Below are 24,547 nucleotides of genomic sequence, written 5' to 3' on the forward strand. Positions count from 1 at the left end.
CTCCAGCTCTGAGTTTCAGGTATCACAGAGATACCCAATGTTCCAGAGTCCAATCAGGTTTACACTAAGGAATCAGCATCTCAGAGTTTGGAGATAGTCATTACAATTCAGGAATAGATTTGACTGCTGTAAGAGCTTACAATCTAGGGATCATTACAATAATTGTTCCCCTCTTAAGCTGTGTTCTAAGATTCAATTCTGAGTTCACACATTGTAATTAGTCCATATTGGTGAGGCATTATGGTGTTTGCCTTTATTTCTGACATACTTCACTCAAAATGCTGTGTACAGGATCCATTCACCTCATTGAATGTCTCACAGCTTCACTCCTTCTTGTAGTTGCTCAATATTCCATTGTATGAATACACCACAGTTCACCATTCTGTTTCTCAGTCTATGTACTCTTAGGCTGCCTCTACCCATTGCAAATCATGAATACTGCCTCCATGAACTCCAGTGTGCAAATGTCCATTCATGTCTCTTCTCTCAGATCTTCCAATTACATAACCCATAAGGAGGTTGCAGGACCTATGGCCCCCACATACTTAGCTTTTTGTGGAACCACCACACTGACATCCAGAAAGGCTACACCATTCTGTCTGCTCATCAACAGTAGATTGGTACATCCCTTTCTCCATGCTTTCTCCAACACTTTTACTCCTATTATATTTTCCTACAATTTTATAGAGTTATATTAACATACCATACATTTATCCACAGTATACAGTCAGTTGTTCATGGTATCATCATAAAGTTGTAAATTTATCACCACAGTCAGCATTTGAACATATTGATTACTACAAAAAAAGTGCTTTTTTTAAGCAAATAATAAAAAAGATGATAAAAAGAAAAATAACATGTCATACAATACAATATAATAGTAAGGACAGAAAACAACACCACTACCAAGAGTCCCATATCCCTCCCTTATCTCCCACTCTCATATACACTTAGCTTTGGTATATTGCCTTTGTTACATTTAATGGAAACATATTATGATGTTACCATTGACCGTAGACTCCAGTTTGCTTAGATTATTTTTTTCCCAAATACCATCCGTTTTTTCAACACTCTGCCTGGTTGACATTCATTCATTCTCCCACATGTAAAAAGATTTTTATATTTGTACCTTTAGTAACAGTCATTGGACACTCCAGTTTTTGCCAAGTTACGCAGTCCCAGTTTTTATCTTCTATCTTTACCTCCTATCCCACCTCTTTCAGCTTTACCCACAAACATCTTTGTTCAGTGTACTTACAATATTGTGCTACCATCACACAGTATTATTCTATTTCTGGATCTATACAATCAATCCTGCTAAACTTTTTGTAGTCCTTCAGCATCAAATGCCTGATCCCTACCCTCTTGGGTCCAGATTCATGTTGCCTGAAAGATTTAAACCCTTGGATGTCAGATCTCGCATAGTGGGGAGGGCAGTGAGTTCACTTACTGAGATGGCTTAGCTAGAGAGAGAGGGCAACATTTGAGCAACAAAAAGGCACTATGAGGGAGACTCTGAGGCAGAATTATAAGCCAGCTTAGCTTCTCCTTTGCAGTAATGAGCTTCATAAGGGTAAGTCCCATGATAGAGAGCTCAACACACCAAACCACCAGTTCACAATGATTGTGAGAACATCAGCAACAATCCAGGTGAGGAAGCCCAACACCTTTGCATTTTCCCCCAGCTCCTCAGGGGTCCATGAATATATATTTTTATTCTCTGTCTAAATTAAAGATGTGTCTCTATTTCACACTAACATATGCAAGCCTACCATATCTCACTTCCTATTAAAAGTTCCATGTAATTATGGTATTTGAACAAACTTTGTGAGTTAAATTGTTTAAGAAATATAGATCTTGCACCAACTTAACATCTCTTACTTTGGTCTCACATGGAATTTGAAGTTTTAAAATGCGGTCAGTATTTTTCTTTACCCTTTGGCCCGATTTGCCCTAGTTCTAACCAAATCTGCTTCATTCATATCACTAGTTGAAGTCTGAATTCTTTTTCAGCTTTTTTAACAGTTGCTATATGTGCTAATACTGACATTCTTATCTGCTGAGTTCTAGCTCTGAGTTTCAGGTGTCAAACAAGTACCCAAAGTTCCAGGGATCGATCAGATTGTACACAAAGGGATCCTTTGTTTCTGGCTTAGTTCACTCAGAATGCTGTCTACAGGTTCCATTCAGCTAGTTGCGTGTCTCACAGCTTCATTCCTTCTCACAGTTGCTCAATATTTCATGGTATGCACACACAACAGTTCACCATTCTGTTCTTCAGTCGATGTACTGTTAGGCCACCTCCACCCATTGAAATCATGCATACTGTCTCCAAAAAACACCAGTGTGCAAATGTTCCTTCATGTCCCTGCTCTCGGATCCTCCAAGTAAATGCCCCCTAGTAAGGTTTCAGAACCTTATGGCCCCCACATACTAAGCTTTGTGTGGAACCACCCCACTGTCCTCCAGAAAGGCTATATACCATTCTACCTCCTAACAAACAGTAAATATGTACATCATTCTCTCCAGGTTTTCTCCAGCACTTTTATCCCTGTTTATATTTTTACATGCAGTTCTATAGAGTTATATTCACAAACCATGTAATTATCCACAGTGTACAATCAGTTGTTCATGGTATCATCATACAGTTGTGCATTTATCACCACAGTCAGCACTTGAAGATGTTGATTAATAAATAATAAAAAAGATAATAAAAAGAAAATTAAATATAATACAATAAAATATAATAGTAGGGTCAGACAACACCACTAGCAAGAATCCCATATCCCTCCCTTATATCCCCCCCTCATACACATTTAGCTTTGGTATATTTACTTTGTTACATTTAATGTAAGCATATTACAATGTTACTGTTTTCTGTAGACTCCAGTTTGTTTTGATTATATTTTTTCGCAATACTATCTCTATTTTTTTCCTGTTCTCAATTTCATTTATTTCTATCCAATCTTTGCTATTACTTTCATTCTGTTTGCATTGGGGTTGGTTCCTACATGTGAAGAGTTAACCACCCAATTTTTGCTCTCTTTTCACTTTTAATATAGGCATTTAGGGCAATAAATTTCCCTCTTAGCACCATCTTTGCTGCATCCTATAGGTTTTGATATATTGTTGTTCTAATTTGCTAATGCTGCCAGAATGCAAAACACCAGAAATGGATTGGCTTTTATAAAGTGGGTTTATTTGGTTACAAAGTTACAGTCTTAGGGCCATAAAGGATCCAAGGTAAGTCATCAACAATCAGGCACCTTCGCTGGAGGATGGCCAACAGTGCCCAGAAAATCTCTGTTAGCTGTGAAGGCATGTAGCTTGTGTCTGCTCCAGAGTACTGGTTTCAAAATGGCTTTCTCCCAGGACGTTCCTCTCTAGGCTGCAGCTCCTTTCCAAAATGTCCCTCTCAGTTCCTCTTGGGGCATTTGTCCTCTGTTAGCATCTCTGGAGCAAGTCTGCTTTCAAAGGCCATCTCCAAAATGTCTCTGTAAGCTTAGCTCTCTCAGCTCACGTGTATTCTTCAAAGTGCCCCTCTTGGCTGTAGCAAGCTCGCTCCTTCTGTCTGACCTTATATAGTGCTCCAGCAAACTAATCAAGGCTCATGCTGAAGAGGCAGGGCCACATCTCTGTGGAAATTATCTGATGAAAGATCTCACCCACAGTTGAGTGATCACATCTACATGGAAACATCCAATCAAAAGTTTCCAGCCCAATCAACACCAATATGTTTCCTGCCCACACAAGACTGCATCAAAGATAATGCCATTTTGGGGGACATAATACATCCAAACCAGCACAATTGTGTTTTTGTTGTCATTTGCCTTGAAGTATTTACTAATTTCTCTTGTAATTTCTTACTTTACCCACTGGTTTTCTAACAGTGTATTGTTTAGTTTCCATATATTTGTGAATTTTACAGTCTTCTGACTATTTTTTATTTCCAGCTCCATTCCATTATGATCCAAGAAAGTGTTTCTTATAATATCAGTATTTTTATATTTGTTGAGACTTGTTTATGATCCATCATGTGGTCTATCCTAGAGAATGTTCCATGAGCACTTGATAAAAATATGTATCCTGTTGTTCTGGGGTGTCATCTTCTATAAATATCTGACAAGCCTAGCTCAGTTATCATACAATTCAACATGTCTGTTTCCTTATTGATCCTCAGTCTAAATATTCTATCCATTGATGAGAGTGTTGTATTGAAGTCTCCAGCTATTAATGTAGTGGTATCTACTTTCAGTGTTCTCAGTGTTCACTCTTGAATTTTGGGGCACTCTGGCTTGGTGCATAAATATTTATGATTGTTATGTTTCTTGATTAATTGACCCTTTTATTAATATAAAATATCTTTCTTTGTCTCTTTTAATTATTTTACTTTTGAAGTCTAATTTGTCTGGTATTAACAAAGCTACTCCCACTTTTTTTCTGGTTGCTGTTTGGGTGAAATATCTTTTTCCAACCTTTCACTTTCAGCTTATTTTTGTCCTTGTGTCTAAAGTGAGTTTCTTGTAGACAGCATATAGATGGGTCCTGTTTTTTAATCCATTCTTCCAGTCTGTGTCTTTTTATTGGGGAGTTTCATCCATTAACATTTAGCATTATTACTGTAAGGGCAGTACTTTCTTCTACCATTTTGTCTTTTGGATTTTATATGTCATGTCTTTTTTTTTCCTTTTTCTCCTTTTACCTTTCCTGATCATCTTCATTTCTACACTCTTCTCCAGACCTCTCTCTCAGGTCTTTACCTAGCAGCCTGTAGCACTCCCTTTAGTATCTCTTGTAGTGCTCATTTCTAATTCACAAACTCTCTCAGTGTCTATTTGTCTGAAAATATTTTAATCTCTTCCTCAGTTTTGAAGGACAATTTTGACAGATATAGAATTCTTGGTTGATAGTTTTTATTTTTAATATCTTAAATATATCATACCACTGTGTTCTCACCTCCATGGTTTCTGCAGAGAAATCTGTGCATAGTCTTATCAAGCTTCCCTTGTATGTGATGGATTGCTTTTCTCTTGCCACTTTCAGAATTCTCTCTTTGTCTTTTCCTTGGACAATGTGATCAGTAAGTGTCTTGCAGTAAGGGTACTGGGATCTATTCTATTTCGTGTATGCTGTGCTTCTTGAATCTGCAGTTTTCCGTCTTTCATAAGAGTTGGGAAATTTTCATTGAATATTTCTTCTATTATTCTTTCTGCCCCTTTTCCCCTCTCTTCTCCCTCTGCAACACCCATAGCATGTATATTCATGTGCTTCATTTTATCACTCAGCTCCCTAAGACCTCAATCATATTTTTCCATTCTTTTCACCATCTGTTATTTTGTGTGTATGAAAAAATGTCTTGTCTTCCAATTCACTGATCCTTTCTTCTGCCTGTTCAAATCTATTCTTGTATTCCTCCATTGTCTTTTTCATCTCCTCTGTTATGCCTTTCATTCCCATAAGTTCTGCCACTTGCTTTTTCAAGTTTATGAATTCTTCTTTATGGTCATCCAATATCTTCCTTATATCCTTCATCTCTTTTGCTATATCTTCCCTCAGTTCATTAACTTGATTTTTGAATTGATTTAGGAGATTTGTTTGATCTTCCTTCAGTTCATTGAATTGATTTTGCATTAGTTGCCTCAATTCCTGTATCTTGGTGGAATTGTTAGGTTGTTCCTTTGCCTGGTCCTTATTTTCATGTTTCCTAGGATGGCTCATTTTCTTAAGGTACCTAGGCATCTGACTTTCTTGATTAATTTATTCTGGAACTAGTTTTCACTCTTATACCTATGGTTTTCTTGTTGGTTGTCTTTGTTCTCTAACCTTTGGTGTTCAGTTCAGCTTATACTTGCCTCTAACTTAGGTTCTATTTAGTTGATTGTAGTTTTTCACCTCTTTTTTTTCTGTTTCTTGCCCTCCCTCTATGTAGGCTTTTTATCTGAGGGTCTCCTCAGATATTTTCAACCCCAGATTTTCCCAGTCCAGAGAGGCCCATGGCTCGGAGGAGGTTATGGAGTTTCCTTGAGAATGAGACCCTCCTGTGAGGCCTTTAGATTCTGTGCTTTTTCTGTCCTGTCCAGCAGGTGGCACTTGCCAGCCCACAATTCCCCAGCAGTGTAACAAATTATGGAGACTTTAGTTCTCCCGGTGACCCTGACCCTGTCGGAGTCATGGCTGGCTGAAGTTGGTTTCTGAATTCCAGTCCCTGGGTCTGAGTTGCCTAAAGGGGGGCTGCCTATGGAGCTGGACCACACCCCCCTTCTCCTGGGGAAATTATGGCCTTTAGCCAATTGTCTCTCACATTAGACTTACTGCTTTGTCTCTTAGATCTGTCTTAGCTCTGTTCTTACCTGGTTCCAAATTGCAAGTCATTGAGACTTTCTGTAATGGGCTACTTAGAATAATTATTTTTTAAAAAAGAGAAAAAGATGAAAAAAGAAAGAAAAAAGAAAAAGAAAGGCCCAGTGTAGACTATATAAAGAAAAGCACTTTAATTCATTCCTTGCAATTCTGATGGACTACTGAAATGCAAAAAGACAAGAAGTTGGAGAACAATTGAGGTGAAAAAACAAACAAACAAAAAACCAGCTTTTCAGGGAAGGGCCCTTGCCCCCTGAGTTTGCATATGTGCCTGATTCTATTTGAGCCTAGCTCTTCTCTGTATTATGTTCACCCCCAACATCAAATGTCTCTGCTTTTGTTTCTGTTTTTTATTTATTTTTTTGCTCTTTTTGCTAGGCATATCTCATCTCCACTGGGCTGACTACTCCCAGATTCTCCTGTGTCTGATCTCAGTTTATCTATGGTTGGAGTTTTTGGTCAGCAATCTGAGTTCGTTAATCAGTTCTGCAACTGCAGTTCTCCCCCCTGGTTCCCAGCATTTATGACACCTCCTCCCTTGGGAAACCAGCTGCAAAACAGTCTGTTGTGCCTGGCAGGGAGGGGCACAGGCCCCTGGCCACAAGCACTGGCAGATTTTGCTGATCTGAGCTGCTCCTATTTAAGTTTCTTAAGTTTTCAGGATATATAAGACCATCCTCACAGGGAAAAAATATGCCACATTTCATCAGTTTTAACATCAACTGCCAGACATTCTAATACTATATTCTACGTTCAAAAATAAAACTTGTCAAACTTCAGGCAATACTAGATGCCATCCATTTTATAGTATTATATGTATGTTCAGGGAATCAAATATACCTACTATTCAGCTGTTCAATGTCAAAAGTTCATTGGTTGTACAATGATTTGGCCGTTCTGACTTTATTCTATTGTTTCATTCCAAGTACTGTCACAACATTGATCCTGAGACTTTACACCTGGGTTGCTAGGATCCAAAATGTCACCCCTGCCTCCTATCCTCAAATCTATGCTCCCATGAGCATACATAAGTCATTTTATAAATCATTGTAGAAATTTTTTTGCACCTTTATTTCTGTGTAGACCTTATATTTGTACTTTGAACTGCTTAACTATAGATTGCAAAGAATATTTATTTAATTTTCACCAGCACTTATATGTGTTTGTAAAAGTATTATTTTGAGGTTACCTTAATCCTATATTTTCTCAATGTTGAAATATAAGGGATAGTACTTCATATTTTCCTGATTAGTGGAATGAATTTTATTAAATCTCAAAATTAATTATGAAATTAATTTATGAAATTAATTTCATTGCAAATAATGACTTTCTTAAGAAATAAAAAATGTTCTCTCAATGAGATGCAAAACATTATCAGGTATTTGTATGAAAAATGAATGTACAAGAATGGCTTGACCAGTATTCAGTGCAAGTTATTTTGTAAAGACATGTTGAGAAAATTAATGTAATTAACATATAGCTTATTTTAAACACCAGCAAGGTGAAAATATCCAGGGCCATTTATCTTTACCTTAGATGATTCTTTATATGCCATATAATTTACTTACTGAGAACAATGCTATTCTTTTAATTGAATCTTTGAAGGCTTTCTTAACTTGATTGTTTCTCAAGGTATAAATAAAGGGGTTCAATGTAGGTGAAATAGAAGAAAAGAGCAGTGAACCCACTTTGTTAATGGTCACTTCTTCCTTTGCTGTAGGATTCATGTAGATGAAAATGCAGGTGCCATAACTGATGGAAACCACAATCACGTGGGAAGAACAGGTTGAAAAGGCCTTCTTCCTTTGCTGGACAGACAGGAATCGAAAAATTGTCCTGATGATGTAAGCATATAAAAGAACTACACAAGTAAGAGTCATATTCAGGGTCAGTATTGCGCAGATTATAACTGTCTGCTCTATGAACCATGTGTCTGAGTGTGCGATTTTCACTAGGGGAAATGCATCACAGGCAAAATGATCAATGATGTTAGAGTCACAAAATTCCAGTTTTAAACTGAGGCTAAGTGGTGGGATTATTATACACAAACCAGCTGACCAACAACAGATGGTGAGACTGCTGCAGACTCTTTTGGTCATGTAATGCAGGGGTTTGCAGATGGCCACACAGCAGTCATAGGACATGGCAGCAAGGAGCAAAATTCTGATGCTCCAAAGAGGTCAGTAAAAACACTTGGATGGCACAAGCATTGTAGGTGATGACCTTGTCACCCATAGCTATGTTATATAAGTACCTAGGAACACATGGGGATGTCAAGGAGATTTCTAAGAAGGTGAAATTTTGTAAGAAAAGGTACATGGGTGTTTTAAGATGGGAATCTACAAAGGTAAGTGTGATGATGGTCAGGTTCCCAGTTACACTTAACATGTAGGTGAGAAGTAGAAATATAAAAATCAGAACCTGGAGCTGAAGGTCATCTGTCAGTCCTAGCAAGATGAATGTTGTTATAGTTGTTTCTTATCACTGACTGCTGATTTCTCTTCAATGTGTAAGCAATAATTAGGGATATTTTCTTATAATTTTTAATTGTTCCACAATTCAGTATATTAAGTATTTTATTCCATGCTAAATTAAAAAAATTTACCATTAACTTCCATTCTCTGCTTAGGAATTTCCCTTATGATGAAAATAAATTAGTCGAATGAGGTATAATTTTGTAGGTTGCAATAATGCCCTTTTGCTTCCAGACTTCTTCCTTATTCCCAAATGCAATCACAAAAATTCATGATAGATTTCATGTTTTTTCTTGATAATTTTGTGTCTTTTTTAAACAATGCATTATATAACAATAACTTGGACTCACTGTACATACTTTAGAACAGAACATAATTTTTATTCTAAAGCAACATTTTTGTATATTGGTTGGTGTTTAGGACAAGCATTTTTAATTCCTAGGAACAACCCTTCACTCTGCTGCTTGTGCCCACACAACTCATTTCTTTATTCATGAATTTGTACATTACCTTTACTGAATGAATATGTTTATTTACTGCTGGCAGATAAATGATGGACTTCTCTTCTCTCCCTGATCTTTCTGTCAAATGAATTCATTTATCTTAATTGATGTGATATTTGTCTCATAATAAATAATTAATCCAACAGTCAAGAATATTTTGATTCTGAGTTAGTATTAATCTGCTCCAAGGACTTTTCTCAGGCATTCTCTATTAATTATATCAGCAGATACCCACATTTTTCCACTATACAATCATTGTCTTAATGCTTGCAGTTTTCTGATTGGGCTATCGGGGCAGGGGGGTCAGGGTATGATGGAGTTCTGTGTATGGGGTTAGTATTGTTTTTGCAACTGTTCCTATAACTTAGAATTTGTTTCAAAATAATAAAAAAAAATCCCATTTGTTTAAGCCAACCCATTGCATGATAGATGCTTGAACAGCCAAGGAAACTAAAACAGGCCTCCAGTATTAAGATCCTCCCTGATTCAGTTGGCCACACCTACATAGGATCATTGAAAATCCTATTTACAAGTGAGTCCACATCCTGACTCATCTTAACATATTCAGACTATTTACAAATGAGTTCATATCCACAGGAATGTTGTTGGAAATAAAAATATATACAGGATTCAAATAAAATTTGATAAAATCACAGGAAACAAAGCCAAGTTCTGATCATAAGATCAAGAGAAATTGGTTGCACCCAGAAAATCAAAAATAGCCATAACAGCCATAAGAGAATCAGGTCAAACAGATTGAGGGAGAATGGCCAAGTCAAATTTCCCTCGAGTCCTCTATTTTCAGTGTTTTTGTCTGACAAGTTAACAGCCAGGTCAGAAATGTTCAAGTTATATGTAGTCTTATTTCTACCTACCTCATGTACTGGTGAAACCATTTATTTAGTAAATACAATATTAGGAAAAGGGTTTTTCTCCATCTAGAAAGTATGTTAGGAGAACCACTAGTTCAAAGTGGCTAAGAATTCTCTTTTAGGAATATCATCATATGACCCGGGAAGCACTGTTGAAATCCAGCAAATATTCTCGTAAGGTGTTACATGAATTCAAAACCAAGTTTTGTTTATTTGTACAATGAAAGCTCTGGGATCTTTAGTAGATAATTGGCATCAACAACCTCTTAATCCATAGGCCACCCCCAGGGCTACTTCCTTTCTTCTTTCAATTCAGAGGTCCATGCTTTCCCTTTGTTAGAACAAATATGAGAAGCACATAAATTGTGAAAAGAGGGTGTTGGGAATATAACAAAAGAGAAGAAAATTGGCTACAATTTTTACACTTGGGACAATTGGTAATAAAAACCCTTAATAGCTTTAGGATTAGGAGTGGATTTTGAAATCTTTGGGCATTGAAGTTGATTAATTTTTCAATTTTATGAAAGGAAGATTGGGACAGTATTTCTGGAATCTATATAGTAGAAGAATGGTTGGTGTAAAATGAATTCTTATGGAGAATGGGAAAGGGAAAACAAAACTCTGTTCCCGCAAGATTTTCCACAAGTGAAGCTTCAAGACTTTGCACTCTTTCCTCCCATCAGGTGTTTGGTTCTTCTTGATCCTGTGTGGGCTCCAGAGAACCCAGGATCACCTTGATAGATATTTTCCTTGGGGGACTGGGTCTGCTGAGCTTCTCTCAGTTCCCTTTCCAGTGTGGCTGTCTTGAATTTTGCCAAGTTCAGCTGCTGCTGGAACTCTTCTGTTTTCCCCAGGGAAGACTGGACAATTTATTTCTGGCCGGAGCTGCTGCAAAAAATCTGTGCTCTGCATCCAGGTGGATCATATTCTTGAGCAGATTGTTAAAGTTTTCTGAGAACTTCTGAGGAGTGTCTGGAAGGTTACCCTGGCAGATATGATGCCATTCAATGCCATTGGTGGGTAGTGATTCTGCTCCTGCAGCCACTGAAATTGTTAGCTCCAAGGCAAATATGTCTGCTGTGGGAAGATGTCAGTAATCCTCTTGCAAAATCTCATTAGCCAGGAAGCGACCATCTTCTTCCACTTTGGGTTTGCTTATGGAGGTCACATGGCCCAGGTCACTGATTTTATACATCACATTTGCAGAGAGAAACCAATCCGCTTCATTTTCAGTTTCTCCTGGAACTACAGGAGAGTCACTTTGCATCTTATGATAAATGAAGATATTACTTGTTTTTGATGTTCAGGTGCACCATGCTGGAGTTATGGATATACTTAAGCCCAAGGGAAATCTGTAGAAGGATGTTCTTGAGTTTTGGTTCTTGAAAATGATTGCTAGACTTCTTGGCTTCTGATATAGTGACTTGCAAGCCCCCACCATTGCAGTATTCATTCTGAATGATCATGTGACCATCTGCCCATGCAGAGTAATAACGTACCACGTGGGGGTGATGCCCAAGTACTGCATGGGCAAAAACTTCACGCAAAGCCAGATTCTCTTTTGATGATCCTGCAAATGTCTCATAGAGCATTTTATTGCATAACCACATCCATCCAGCCTCTTAATGCACTTGTAGACTGTGCCAAATTCTCCAACTCCATTTTTTTCTGCCTCCAAGAATATTTTTCATAGTGAGAATCCATGTTGGGTGTTTCTCATAGGACATATCTCTTGGCAGACAGCCCTTGTTCTACCTTGCCTCCCCCTGGACGAGCTTCTTCAAGCTCTCCTCTTGTTTTCCTCTTGCCATTGGATTGAAGGAATAATTTTCTATAGGACTCTGGTGTGAAGGGATTAATGTTGACCAGAGCCAATGAGGTCATCTCATCTGCGGAAGAAACAGTTGTGAGCCTCAAATGCTTACAGCCTCTGTAGGGGACCTTCCCTGTTGAGGAAATCACCAACTGGCTTGGCAGGCATTGAGGAGTAAAGGGACTGTCACAGTACAGCAACTTTCTCCTGCTGTCCAATTGTGCCTGTGCTTTAGGACATTTGAGATAGCCTGACATTGGAGTCTTCAGAATATGATCTGGACTTCCTTTTTCTTTTCCCTGAAATGTGCTGGGTTCTGGGGTTTGGGAGATAAAAGCTTTGCCTCTAAATCTTGAAATTCAGACTTTTCTGGGGTTTGGCTCTGGGCCTCCTTATTCTCTTGTGCTTTCTTCTGCCCTTTGTTCTCAGTCTCTTCTTCACAATAGGAAAAGTTTAATTTCTGCTTCAGTTCTTTGTTAATATCACTGTTATCCATCTCAGTTAGAGTTTCAGAGCATAGGTAAGAAGGTCTATTAGAAGGGAGTACTATGTAATCTTTGCCAGAGGTTCAGCATCCCATAGGAACCAACAGAAGAAGGAGGACACATAAATTAGCAGTAAAGAAATCACTATTAATTGAAATTCTGAACCTTACACTCTTAAACCAGCTGCTGCAGGGGCTGTGGCAAGATCTCAGCCAGGAACAGGAAACCAGCATCCATAGCCCCCCTCCCTACAGCTCAAACACCAGAGATTTAACTGGAGCTGACAGGTCTATGGCCCTATCATTGCCCGTGATCACAGGCCTTTGGAACTCAATCTCTGCAAAGACCTGAAGCTAGAGTTGTAAAATGGACAGTCTTACTGGGGCCTAGAACCTTTTGGGAACCAGATAGCCCTCTCTTTGTACAATAGATAAAATTCTTTGTATGAATATATGTAAATTAATTTTATTTTCTTCCTGTGGGATTTCTGGAGAATGAGAACTATCCAAATACTCAATCTACCTGGAGTAGTAAATTCATAACTTATTTTCTGTCTCTTAGATCTGAGTTGTGTTTGTTAGCACAGTTTTGTTTTTCTTAATGCCAGTTTAGATGGGGCATATATCCTGTGACTCCAGACTGACCCCTGAAGGTGATTGAGTTTTGAGATTTAGCATAGAGACTGGACCCCTGAGATTTCATGGAGAAAGACTACTTCCTGATAGGTTGGGGAATGAACATCTGGAAGTAAGCCTAGTCTAGTAATCTGGTACCCTAGGAATCTTCAAAGTATACTACAGACATTCCTCTGTTTCTAAGCACGGTCACACATTACTCTCATTTCCTTCCATCAAGCCCTGAATAGGTCTTGGAGGAAAGGACCTGAGAATTCAGGTGTACCATTACGCCAGCTGAAGGGGGTGGAGGCATTCAGCAGAGGATGTTGGACTTTGGGATAGCTCCTTCCTCTTGGTGTGCAGAGGAGGGATGATGGAGAGGATTGAAGTGGAAGGAGGATTAGGAAGTTAAACCTGCTGGGAATTTCCTGAAAGTTTTTATTGTCAACTCTCAGCCTCTGTGGAACTCAGAAAAGGGAAATCTGGCTTCAGCATGCTAGGGCATGTGATAAGCAGGGAGTTCCTTTCTATCTCTTATTTACTGTGAAGTCAGGCTTGGTTCAGTCAGCATGATCCTCAAGCTCAGAGGCTTGACTAGAGTGGTAGTCATGAGAAGGCATGAAGATAGCAAGTCATCCCTGTCCTGAACACTTGATGGCAGAGCCTGACAGTTGCCATATCCCTAGTACAGTGAGAAGAGATCTTAGGCTGGATCTTCAGAGTGCGTTTATCCCACTGAACTCATTGAGTTATAATAAGTAAGGACAGGAGCAGAGTGTTACTGGTCTGGCAAGTAGACATAACCTTCAGTGACAGAACTATTTTGGTGCCATTTTACTGCAGCTTCTCTAGTCTGAGACTAGTCTGTTCCCAGAGAGTCCTCCCTAGTTTACCTGTACTCCAATTTATCCTTTACACTGCTGTCACAAAACTCTTTCTTATGTTACATGACATATAGTAGGCACTCAAAACATTTGTTGAATAAACCTACAGCTCTGAGTGCTTCTCTAAGAAAATTCACCCCTCTTCCTGTATTTTGTTTGCATGAGTATTCTCACTAGCTATTTATCTAGTAGTCATCCTTGATTCCTAGAGGAGGTGCTTTCTTTAAAATTAAAACCACTTCTTTAAGAATTGGTAACAAGTGGAATCCAGTTGAACTCCAATAGCTTTTCTGCTTAGATCCCAGAAATATACCACCCTTTGGGCCTTTCACCAATTCCCTAAGTGCTTATTAAACATCTGCTAGTTCCCAGCACCATGTTAGGCATTAGAGATAAGACATTTGCTAAATGCCATGTGTCAGCTGTACTAGATACCAGGGCTAGATACTAGGAAACAGAGATGAAACAAATAGCGTCTGCCATCAAGGAGCTCACAATCTAATGGGCCATTGCCACAATGTCCTCAAGGGATGGTATATCCCCTTTGACATTTTGGCCCAAATAAGAGTACATGACTCCTAAAACATGTGTTGAAGACTTAGGAATAATACAAGGAAAATAAATAACAGTGTAACAGGAATTTTACCAATCTGGCCTATAAATGATAACTTTATGTCTCAGTTGGTAGAATGCTCCCTGAAGTCCATCTAGGTACTTCCTTAATAAATATCAGACCCAAGAGAGGCCCAGATAAACTCAGATTCCCTCTCACCACTTTCAGCTTCTCTGTCTCAGGCTCTAGTTCATTAAAGCAAGGTTGATTAATGCCCACTCCCTTCTCAAAAGATAATAATCTACCTTCAACAGATCAGCAACTACACAGTATAAGCCCAATATCCATGACATACAACTTGAAAAACCAGGGATTAGATTAAAAGGCAAATGACCCTATTTCCGATAATCAAGATGGTACTAATAGTCTATGGCATGAGTTGGCAATACAGATACACAAAATATCAACACTGGATATAGCTGCCCAAATGCTTATGAGAGGCAAGGCTCTGGATGAGATTGTTTTTGACAAAGTATACAATCAGTGTCTCAACAATGTCATCAAATAATTGTGCATTTATCACCACAATCTATTTTAGAACATTTTCATTACTCTCCCCCAAATAATAAAAATACAAAAAATAGAAATAAAAATAAAAAATAAAAACCAAAACATCCCACACCCCCTTTCCCTCTATTATTTATATATATATTTTTGTCTTTATTTTATTACTCCTCTGCCCTTACACTGGGAATGTTAGTCACAAGTTTTCACAATCACACGGTCATATGAAAAAGCTATATAGTTATACAGTCATCATTGAGAATCAAGGCTAATGCATCACAGTTCATCAGTTTCAGGTATTTTCTCCTAGCTCTTCTAATACATTAGAAACTGAAAAGGGATATCTATATAATGTATAAGAATACCCTCCAAAATGACCTCTTGACTCTATTTGAAATCTCTTAGCCACTGAAGCTTTATTTTGTTTCATTTCTTTTCCCCTTTTTGGTCAAGAAGGCATTCTCAATCCCATGATTCCAGGGTCAGTTTCATCCCTGGGAGTCATGTCCCACATTGCCAGGGATACTTACACCCCTGAGAATCATGTCCCATGCATGGGGGAGGGTAGTGAGTTAATCTGCAGAATTGACTTAGAGATAACAGGCCATATCTGAACAACAAAAGAGGTTTTCTGTTGGTGACTCATAGGCATGGTTATAAGTAGGCTTAGCTTCACCATTGAAGAGGTAAGTTTCATAAGGGCAAGCCTCTAGACCGAGGGATTGGCTTACTAAATTAGTAACTCCTATTGCTTAAGAGAATAGCAGGAATTCCCCAGGTAGGGAAGTTTAATAGTTCCATATTTTCCCCTGGTCCCTCAAGGGGACTTTGCAAATACTTTTTTATTTTCTGCCCCCAAATATTCTGGGATATATTGATATATTACATTAGCCTATACAGGATAATAAGAGCTCATTCTCTATTCTAGGTTCCATGTAATCATATTCTTTAAATAAACTGAGTTAAATTAGATAGTGTGTTACAAAGAATATAAATTTTGTATCAAATAAATCTCTTTTCCTTTGATCTCACACAGAAGCTGGAGCTTTAAAATATGGTTAAAACTGTCCTCTACCCTGTACCCTAACCCACCTTAGGCTTAACCAAGTCCATTTCATTTTCATCTCTAATTGTAGTCTGATCTCCATTTTAACTTCTCCAACAGTTGCCACATGGAGTAATACTGACCCACAGAGCTGCTGAACTTCAACTCCAAGTCTCAGGCATCACACAGATACCCAAATTTCCAGGGAACTACCAGGATATATACAAAGAGCACAGCATCTCAGAATTCAGAAATAACAGTTATAACTCAGGAATAGATGTGACTGCTGTAAGAGCTTACAATCTAGGAACCTTTACAATAAGTCTTATTGAACAATAGGTCTGTACTCCTTAATCGATTGCCCAATCTCTGCCCCCATTGTATCCCTGGATAACCTATGCTCCCGAATTCACTTCTTAGTGTTTGCTCATTATAATTAGTTTATATTAGTGAGGTCTCACAATATTTGTCCCTTTGTTTTTGGTTTATTTCATTCAACATAATGTCCTCAAGATTCATTCACCTAGTTTCATGCCTCACGACTTCAATCCTTATTGCAACTGCTGAATATTCTGTTGTGAGTATATATCACAGTTTGCCCCTCCATTCATCTGTCAGTGACCCTTAGGCCAACTCCATCCATTGCAAATTATGAATATTGTCACCATAAACATCACAGTGCAAATGTCTATTTGTGTCCCTGCTTTCAGTTCTTCCAAGTATATACCGCATAATGGGGTTGTAGAATCATATGGCAGCCCTACACCCATGTTCCTGTGGAACCACCCACCACACTGTCCTCCAGAGGGTCTGAACCATTCTACTTCCCTACCAACAGTGAATAGTTATATTCCTCTGTCCACATCTTCTCCAGCACTTGTATCTTTCTGTTTATTTTAAAACAGTTTTATTCATACACCATACAATCCATCCTAGGTGAACCATCAATGGCTCCTGGTATAATCACATAGTTATGAATTCACCACCAGAATCTATATGAGAACACTTCCATTTCTTCTTCAAGAAAAGAAGAGGAAAAAGATAAAAAAGATAGCAAATAAAAAAATAAAAAATGAAAAGGAGAGACAACCGTATCAACAAGAAGACTTCTATTTCCCCTCCATTGTATCCCCCTTTTATTGACATTTAGCCTTGGTATAATTAATGGAAGAATATTACACTGTTACTGTTAACTATAGACCTTAGTTTGCATTGACTGTATTTTTTCTATATAACATCCCATTTTCAACACCTTGCAATGGTGACATCCACTTGTTCTCCGTCATGTAAAAACTTTCTTACATTTGTACATTTAATCGCTGTGCCAGTTTGAATGTATTGTGTCCCCCAAATGCCATTATCTTTGTGGTCTTGTTGGACAGAAGTTTTTGGTGCTGGTTAGATTTGCTTGGAATGTGCCCCACTCAGCTGTGGGTAATAATTTTGATGAGATGTTCCCATGGAGGTGTGGCCCCGCCCATTCGGGGTGGGCCTTGATCAGTGGAGCCATATAAATGAACTGACTGAGAGAGAGAAAACTCAGTGAGTGCAGCTGGGAGTGATGTTTTGAAGAGGAGCAAGCTTGCTAGAGAGGAACGTCCTGGGAGAAAGCCGTTTTGAGGCCGGAGCTTTGGAGCAGATGCCGGCTGCCTTCCTAGCTAGCAGAGGTTTTCCGGACACCATTGGCCGTCCTCCAGTGAAGGTACCCAATTGCTGGTGTGTTACCTTGGACGCTTCGTGGCCTTAAGACTGTAACTATGTAGCAAAATAAACCCCCGTTTTATAAAAGCCTGTCCATCTCTGGTGTTTTGCATTCTGCAGCATTAGCAAACTAGGACAATCACCATCACTGTCTACTCTAGGTTTCTCCAAGTTATACAGTCCCAGCCTTTATCCTCTATCTTTCCTTCTGGTGTCATACATGCCCCTAGCCTTCCTCTTTCAACTAGACTTGCACTCAACTTTGCTCATTACACTTACAGTATTGTGCCACCGTCAGCTAGTATTGTGCCATCCATTTCTGGATCATTTTACAATCAATTCTGTTGAACATTTCATACTCCTTCAGCATCAGATGCCCAATCTTGACCCTATTTCTGTCTCCTGTGTTGGTAGGTTTTTGATCACTGATTCAGTTTACTTGTGAGTAGTTGTTGAGATCTTCTGTTTCTTCTAGAGTCAGTATAGTTTTTTTGTGTGTTTCCGTTTCATCCAGGTTGCCTAATTGGTAGGCATAAAGTTGTTCATACAATTCTGTTATGATCCTTTTTATTTCTGTGGGCTCATTAGTAATGTTCCCCTTTTCATTTCTGGTTTTATTTAATTGTCTTCTTTCTTGTATCTTTGTCAGTCTAGCTAAGGCTTTGTCAATTTTATTGATCCTTTCAAGACCAACTTTTGGTTTTGTTAGTCCTAGAATTTGTAATGTTTTTTATTTTCTAATTCATTTATTTCTGTTCTAATTTTTGTTTCCTTCCTTCTGCTTGCTTTGGGGTTAGTTTGCTGTTCTTTTTGTTGTTCTTCCAGGTGTGCAGTTGGGACTTTGTTTTAGCTCTTTCTTCTTTTATAACATAAGCTATTTAGGGCTATACATTTCCCTCTCAGCACTGCATTTGCTGCATCCCATAATTTTTTTTTTTGTTTTTTGAAAAAGAAAAATTAAAAAAAAATAAAAACCAAGTTTATATATTGTTGAATGGTTACTATAGGTGCAGTTGTAGCTATTCCTTAACACAGGAGCCAAACTGCAGCTCTTCTCCACCCGTTAACTCCCAGTAGGGCTGTAGCAGCACAATTATTTCATATCACATTGAAGAACAGGGACCAACTTCTATAAATACAATTGTATATCTTTAAATATTCCACACAAACACACTGCCACAAATGCACTGCACATGCTGACATTGGGGGACTTAAGCTCTAAACATTGTTTATTGAACCCAAAATACTAGTTGAAGTACACTTTTTTCTGTGAGGATCAAATGGAATAATATATGGGAGTGCTTTAACACTTGCAAAATACTACCCATATAGTATTATGAAATGCCATTTAACTGGAAGAAATTTTCAATCATTGTAAGTCTCAAATATAACTTAAAAAAATACTAGCAGCTTTTACCTGCATTCCTTATTGTTTGTGATTCTGAGACTGGACGTAAATGTGTCTTTCACCCAATGCAGCCAGATGAGAGCTTATGATATCAGTTCCTGATATCTTCAGAGTGTCCTTATGACCAGTTTGGTGAATGATGGTAGGGGGAGAAGGGTGATATGAGGAGGAATGGTTAGGGAAATTGTCATTCATGATTATGTGCTACATTACTTGAGGGGTTAAGAGAAAGGCATGGTCAGTGAAACACTGGTTTGCCTGCAATGCCTTATGGAGGACCATCCATTTAGTCTGCACTTGTGATTGCATACAAAATATAAGCAATAATGCTTTTGGTTCTCAGATGAACAGAGAACATAAATTAACCAGGACTCCAGAAGGAAAGCTCCAAAAATGAGACATCCCTCAATGTCATTCCCATTATTGTTCTCACCAATCATTGCCTACAAGAGGCTTTTGATTATTTAACTCTGCCAGACAAACATGATTTGTTCCACATGTAAAGATGTCAGAAGTGGCTGAAATAAGAGCAGCAACTCCGTGGTGAAGACACCTATTTCCTCTGATCCAGAGATCCATCATTTGGTCTCAAAAGTTTTTCCCTCCAAGGGGATAGCTGAAGAGAGGTATGCCAGTTCAACCTTGCTGAGAGCTTTGCAAGCATTAGTGACACTAACTGACTTGCTGAGAGAGGGAGAGAGGGTGCTTGGCAATGGATAGGTCCATAGCTTCTGAAATTGCCTTGCAAGTCATCTTGGGCAAGAACCAGAGTGAAGCTTCAGAGAAACATGATTATGGTGAGAAGTGGCTTTTAGGAATAAAACAGATGGTTCTACTTTTCTTTTGAGTCTTTTCTCCCCACCCCTTCACCATCCCCAAAGTCTCATGACAGGGGGAAGTTGAAGGTTTTCAACTACATGTGATCTTAAGAGTAAATATTGTTAGGAAAGTACTGTGTTAACACGAAGGCTATTAAAATCAGAACTCCAAGGAAAATCCTGATAAACGTTTAGTCTCTGAGGAAAATCTTCAGAAGGTGATTAGTAACCACCACTTTTTAAGTTTTGCTATTTTTCCATTTTCTACCTTCTTTATGCTTTCTACCTGCTTTATGATTTCCACTGAAAAAGTAACTACCTGTTAGAATTAGATGTCTCTTAATTTTATATTCTACCTGAGATTTCGTGTTTTTGTAATTAAAATATTTAAAAAGGTATGCATAAGAAAACTATTTCTCAACCTTTAAAAATCCATTATATTTTGATAAAATTTGCATACTCATTCTGTGGTTTGTATTATGAAAAATCCATTTGCATTTTCCAAATATGATGGCTTTTTTTTTTTTTTAAATCAGACAGACTGGTTGAGAAGTACGCATAGATGATTATCTGTCAAAAGAATAAAACAAGGCTGGTCCAAGAATTTAGTGTTGGCATGATAGTGGGAAATGCCAGCTTTTTACAGGTCCTACCTAATCCAATTCCCAGGTTAGGATGTCAGGAAGAAAGACTATTCCATTTTCAAACATATATAAAACAAAATCTTTCCCAATAAACAACTGAGTCCTAAATGCATTCTGTGCAGCAGCACATGTTCTTGGCTGTGGTCACACAGTGTTCCGGTTTGCTAATGCTGCCAGCATGCAAAACGCCAGAAATGGATTGGCTTGATAAAAGGGGATTTATTTAGTTACACAGTTACAGTCTTAAGGCCATAAAGTGTCCAAGGTAACACATCAACAATTAGGTACCTTCATGGAGGATGGCCAATAGCATCTGGAAAACCTCTGTTAGCTGGGAAGGGACATGGCTGGCGTTTGCTCTGGAGTTCTGGTTTCAAAATGGCTTTCTCCCAGGAAGTTCCTCTCTAGGCTGCAGCTCCTCAAAAATGTTACTCTTAGGTGCTCTTGGGGCATTTGTCCTCTCTTAGCTTCTCTGGAGCAAAAGTCTGCTTTCAAAGGCCATCTCCAAAATGTCTCTGTAAGCTTCAGCTCCTCTCTCAGCTCCTGTGCATTCCTCAAAATGTTTCTCTTGGCTGTAGCAAGCTTGCTCCTCTGTCTGAGCTTATATAGTGTTCTTGTAAAGTAATCAAGGCCCACACTGAATGGGCAGGGCCACACCTCCATGGAAATTATATAATCAGAGTTATCACCTACATTTGGGTGGGTCCTATCTCCATGGAAACACTCAAAGAATTCCAATCTAATCAACACTAATATGTTTGCCCACACAAGATTGCATCAAAGATAAAGGCAAATTTGGGGGGACATAATACACTCAAACTGGCACACACAGTAAAACATACAAACACACTGGCTCTAATGGCTACCTGGGGAGGACAGACAGAATGATCTAGTGTTTACTTAGTATAGCCACCATGTCTTCTTCAATCACAAAACTTTGGAGGTGCTTACTGTGTGCCCACAGTCCAGGAAAGATAGTTTAATCAAACATTGCCAACCCAAGTAGAGAACAAAGCTCAGATGTGCCATGATGACCACAGCAGCCACCACATACAACATCACATGCCCTAGTTCCTGGACATAAAACTCTACAAAGTACATGTTGATGGAACAGATGATAAGGACCAAGATCCCACCTGCAATCCTCCAGCCTATTCCATGGGCAGTCACTCATTACCAGCTGCAAGCTGGTAAGTGTGAGGATGGGTTATGAGAGCAAAGGGAAGCTGTCATCTCTGTAGCACATTTTGGAAGTCATTCATTCCCATAATATGCTCTCCATCTTGGAAGACAGCAACAAGTAGAGTGTGGATGATGGCAGTAGAGTGGATCAGAATTACTTGGGCAAAGTGTGACCACTTTAGATTCAGGAATCCCTCAATGGCACACTGGCCAGAGTAGGTTCCTGTCATGGCGGAGCTCTGTCCTGCAACCAGGATCCCCACTGCCCAGATGTAGAGTGCAGCAGGCCCATAGTAACATCCCAGCATAACACCCCCTTTGTAGATGTCAACAGTGTTGAGTTACTGTTAGGGAAGAGGTTGGCATGGGGACTGCTGCTGTTTCTACAGACTGCAACTACTTTGTTGTTTTCTCAAAGAATGCCTCAGCAAAGACTGAGATGACAAAGACATTGATGATGAAGGAAACAGAGTAATGTGGGATTCAATGAGAAAGTACTAATTGGCTTCTCGAATTATTGTCCTAGTTAACTTGTTTGGATTTGACTAAGGCAGAATGCAGATACATGTTGTGTGGCATGATGACAGCTCCCACAATACCCACAGCCTGCTTGATATGTGGGGTGTGACAGTCTGCACAAGATGGCACGAACATGCCTTTGAGCAGCTGGCCCTGGTTGGGTTTCACTGTAACATACTCATATCCAAATGTGAAGGTCATAATGGTGATGAGAAATCCAAAAAAATGCTTCTAGCTTCTACAAGCCATATTTGTCCAAAAAGAGAAAGCAAAGGTATCTGCAATGGTGATGAGTACTCCACCCCATAGAGGATATAGAGGAACCCTTCCCATAGACAGGAAATTGATGGCAATGGCTGAGCCAAGCACTTCTTGTACATCTGATCCAATGATAGCCATCTCCATTGTCAGCCACAGTATAATTCATGGGACCTTGGGGGTACTGTTGTTGACATACTTCAGCAAGATTCAGCCCAGTGACCACTCCCAGTTTAGCTGCAAGGTACTGGAGTAGGAGCCCCACAATAGTGGCCAACAAAAGGACCTAGATCACCTAAATCCAGACACTGCTTCAGACTGCAGATCAGGTCCAATGTTTCCTGGATCCAGGTAGGTGACACTCATAAGAAAGCCTGGTCCTGTGAAAGCCCAGAGTTTGTGAAAGCTAAAACAGAAGTTCTCCTCCTCAGGAATGGCAAGTAGGTGGTGAAGGGCTCCTCTGAGGGCTCTGTGGACTGTGGAAGAAAGGAGTTACTGTAGGCAGGGTTGATGGCACCAAGACTAGCTGTGTTCCCATGGTCTCCAGAAGCATCATTGGCTCCATAATCATTTGACATGCAGCCCTGTGCTGGCAGCTGCATATCCCTGGAGCCAGCACCAAGTCCCGTAAGTTTTGATATGGGTTCTCATTTTCCTTTGTCTCAAGATATTTACTGATTTCCCTTGTAATTTCTTCTTTGATCCATTGATTATTTAAGATTGTGTTATTTAACTCCCATATAGTTGTGGATTATCCAGTTCTCTGCCTGTTACTGATTGCATTGTGGTCAGAGAAGGTGCTTTGTATAACTTGAATCTTTTAAAATTTATTGAGACTTGTTTTATGACCCAACATGTGGTCTATCCTGGAGTATGATCCATGTGCACTTGAGAAGAATGTATATCCTGCTGTATTGGGGTGCAGTGTATTGTGTATGTCTGTTAGGTTTATCATATTATTCAACTTCACTGTTTCCTTATTGATTTTCTGTCCAGATGTTCTACCTGTTGATGACAGTGGTGTATTGAAGTCTCCAACCATTATTGTAGAGGTGTCTACTTCTCCCTTCTGTTTTGGTAGTGCTTGCCTCAAGCATTTTGGTGTACCGTGGCTAGGTGCATAAATATTTATGATTGTTATTTCTTCTTGGTTGATTGATCCTTTTATTAATATATTGTATCCTTCTTTGTCTCTTGTAAAAGCTTTTGACTTACAGTCTACTTTGTCAGATATTAGTGTAGCTACTCCAGCTCTTTTTTGTTTACTATTTGCATGGATTATCTTTTACTGTTCTTTCACTTTCTTTTTTTTAATTTTATTTTGAAATAAATTCAAAGTTATAGGAACAGTTGCAAAAACAATACTAACCCCATACAAAGAATTCCATCATACCCTGACTCCCCTCCCCCGATAGCTCAATCCACCAACCTTAACATGGTGTCACATTGCTATTTCTTTCCCTCCCTATCATCCATCATCTATTGCTCTGTCTTCTGAACATATGAGATCTAGCTTCACACATCCTTGAACATACAGTATAATTCACGTATACACTTCCCATGAACAAGAACATTCTATGCAATCCCATTAAGCGCAGCTAAGAAGTACAAGAGATTCAACAATGATACAAAGCTTACATTCTATATTTCCTTTACCTTATGTCTCAACTGTGTCCCTTTGAGCCACCTGTCCTCTATCCTCCAATTCCATCCAAGTTCATCCTTGGCATTCAATCATCTATTTAGACTGTTTTTTTTTTTTTTCAGTTGAGGGAACATATATACAGCCTAAATCTTCCCATTCCACCCTCTCCCTAGCCTTCCATTAGTGGGATTAATCACCTTTA

General features: G+C 38.9%; 1 protein-coding gene and 2 pseudogenes across 1 annotated transcript; all 3 read right to left on the reverse strand.

Moving 5' to 3' along the window:
* Window positions 1–7,904: 7,904 nt before the first annotated feature.
* On the reverse strand, window positions 7,905–8,829 carry LOC119542700 (olfactory receptor 6C2-like; the record flags this gene model as incomplete). The annotated part of the gene is given in 3 exon segments (XM_037847391.1): window positions 7,905–8,518; window positions 8,521–8,547; window positions 8,550–8,829. Coding segments are annotated over 3 exon segments (921 nt in total), but the record flags the coding sequence as incomplete, so codon positions are not given.
* A 2,033-nt stretch (window positions 8,830–10,862) lies between these two features.
* LOC119542701 lies at window positions 10,863–12,518 on the reverse strand (annotated as a pseudogene).
* Window positions 12,519–12,755: 237 nt separating this feature from the next.
* Window positions 12,756–23,278, reverse strand: LOC119542702 (annotated as a pseudogene).
* Between the last annotated feature and the right edge of the window lie 1,269 nt (window positions 23,279–24,547).

The sequence above is a fragment of the Choloepus didactylus genome, chromosome 8 (genome assembly GCF_015220235.1).
Source record: "Choloepus didactylus isolate mChoDid1 chromosome 8, mChoDid1.pri, whole genome shotgun sequence".
Taxonomy (NCBI): Eukaryota; Metazoa; Chordata; class Mammalia; order Pilosa; family Megalonychidae; genus Choloepus; species Choloepus didactylus.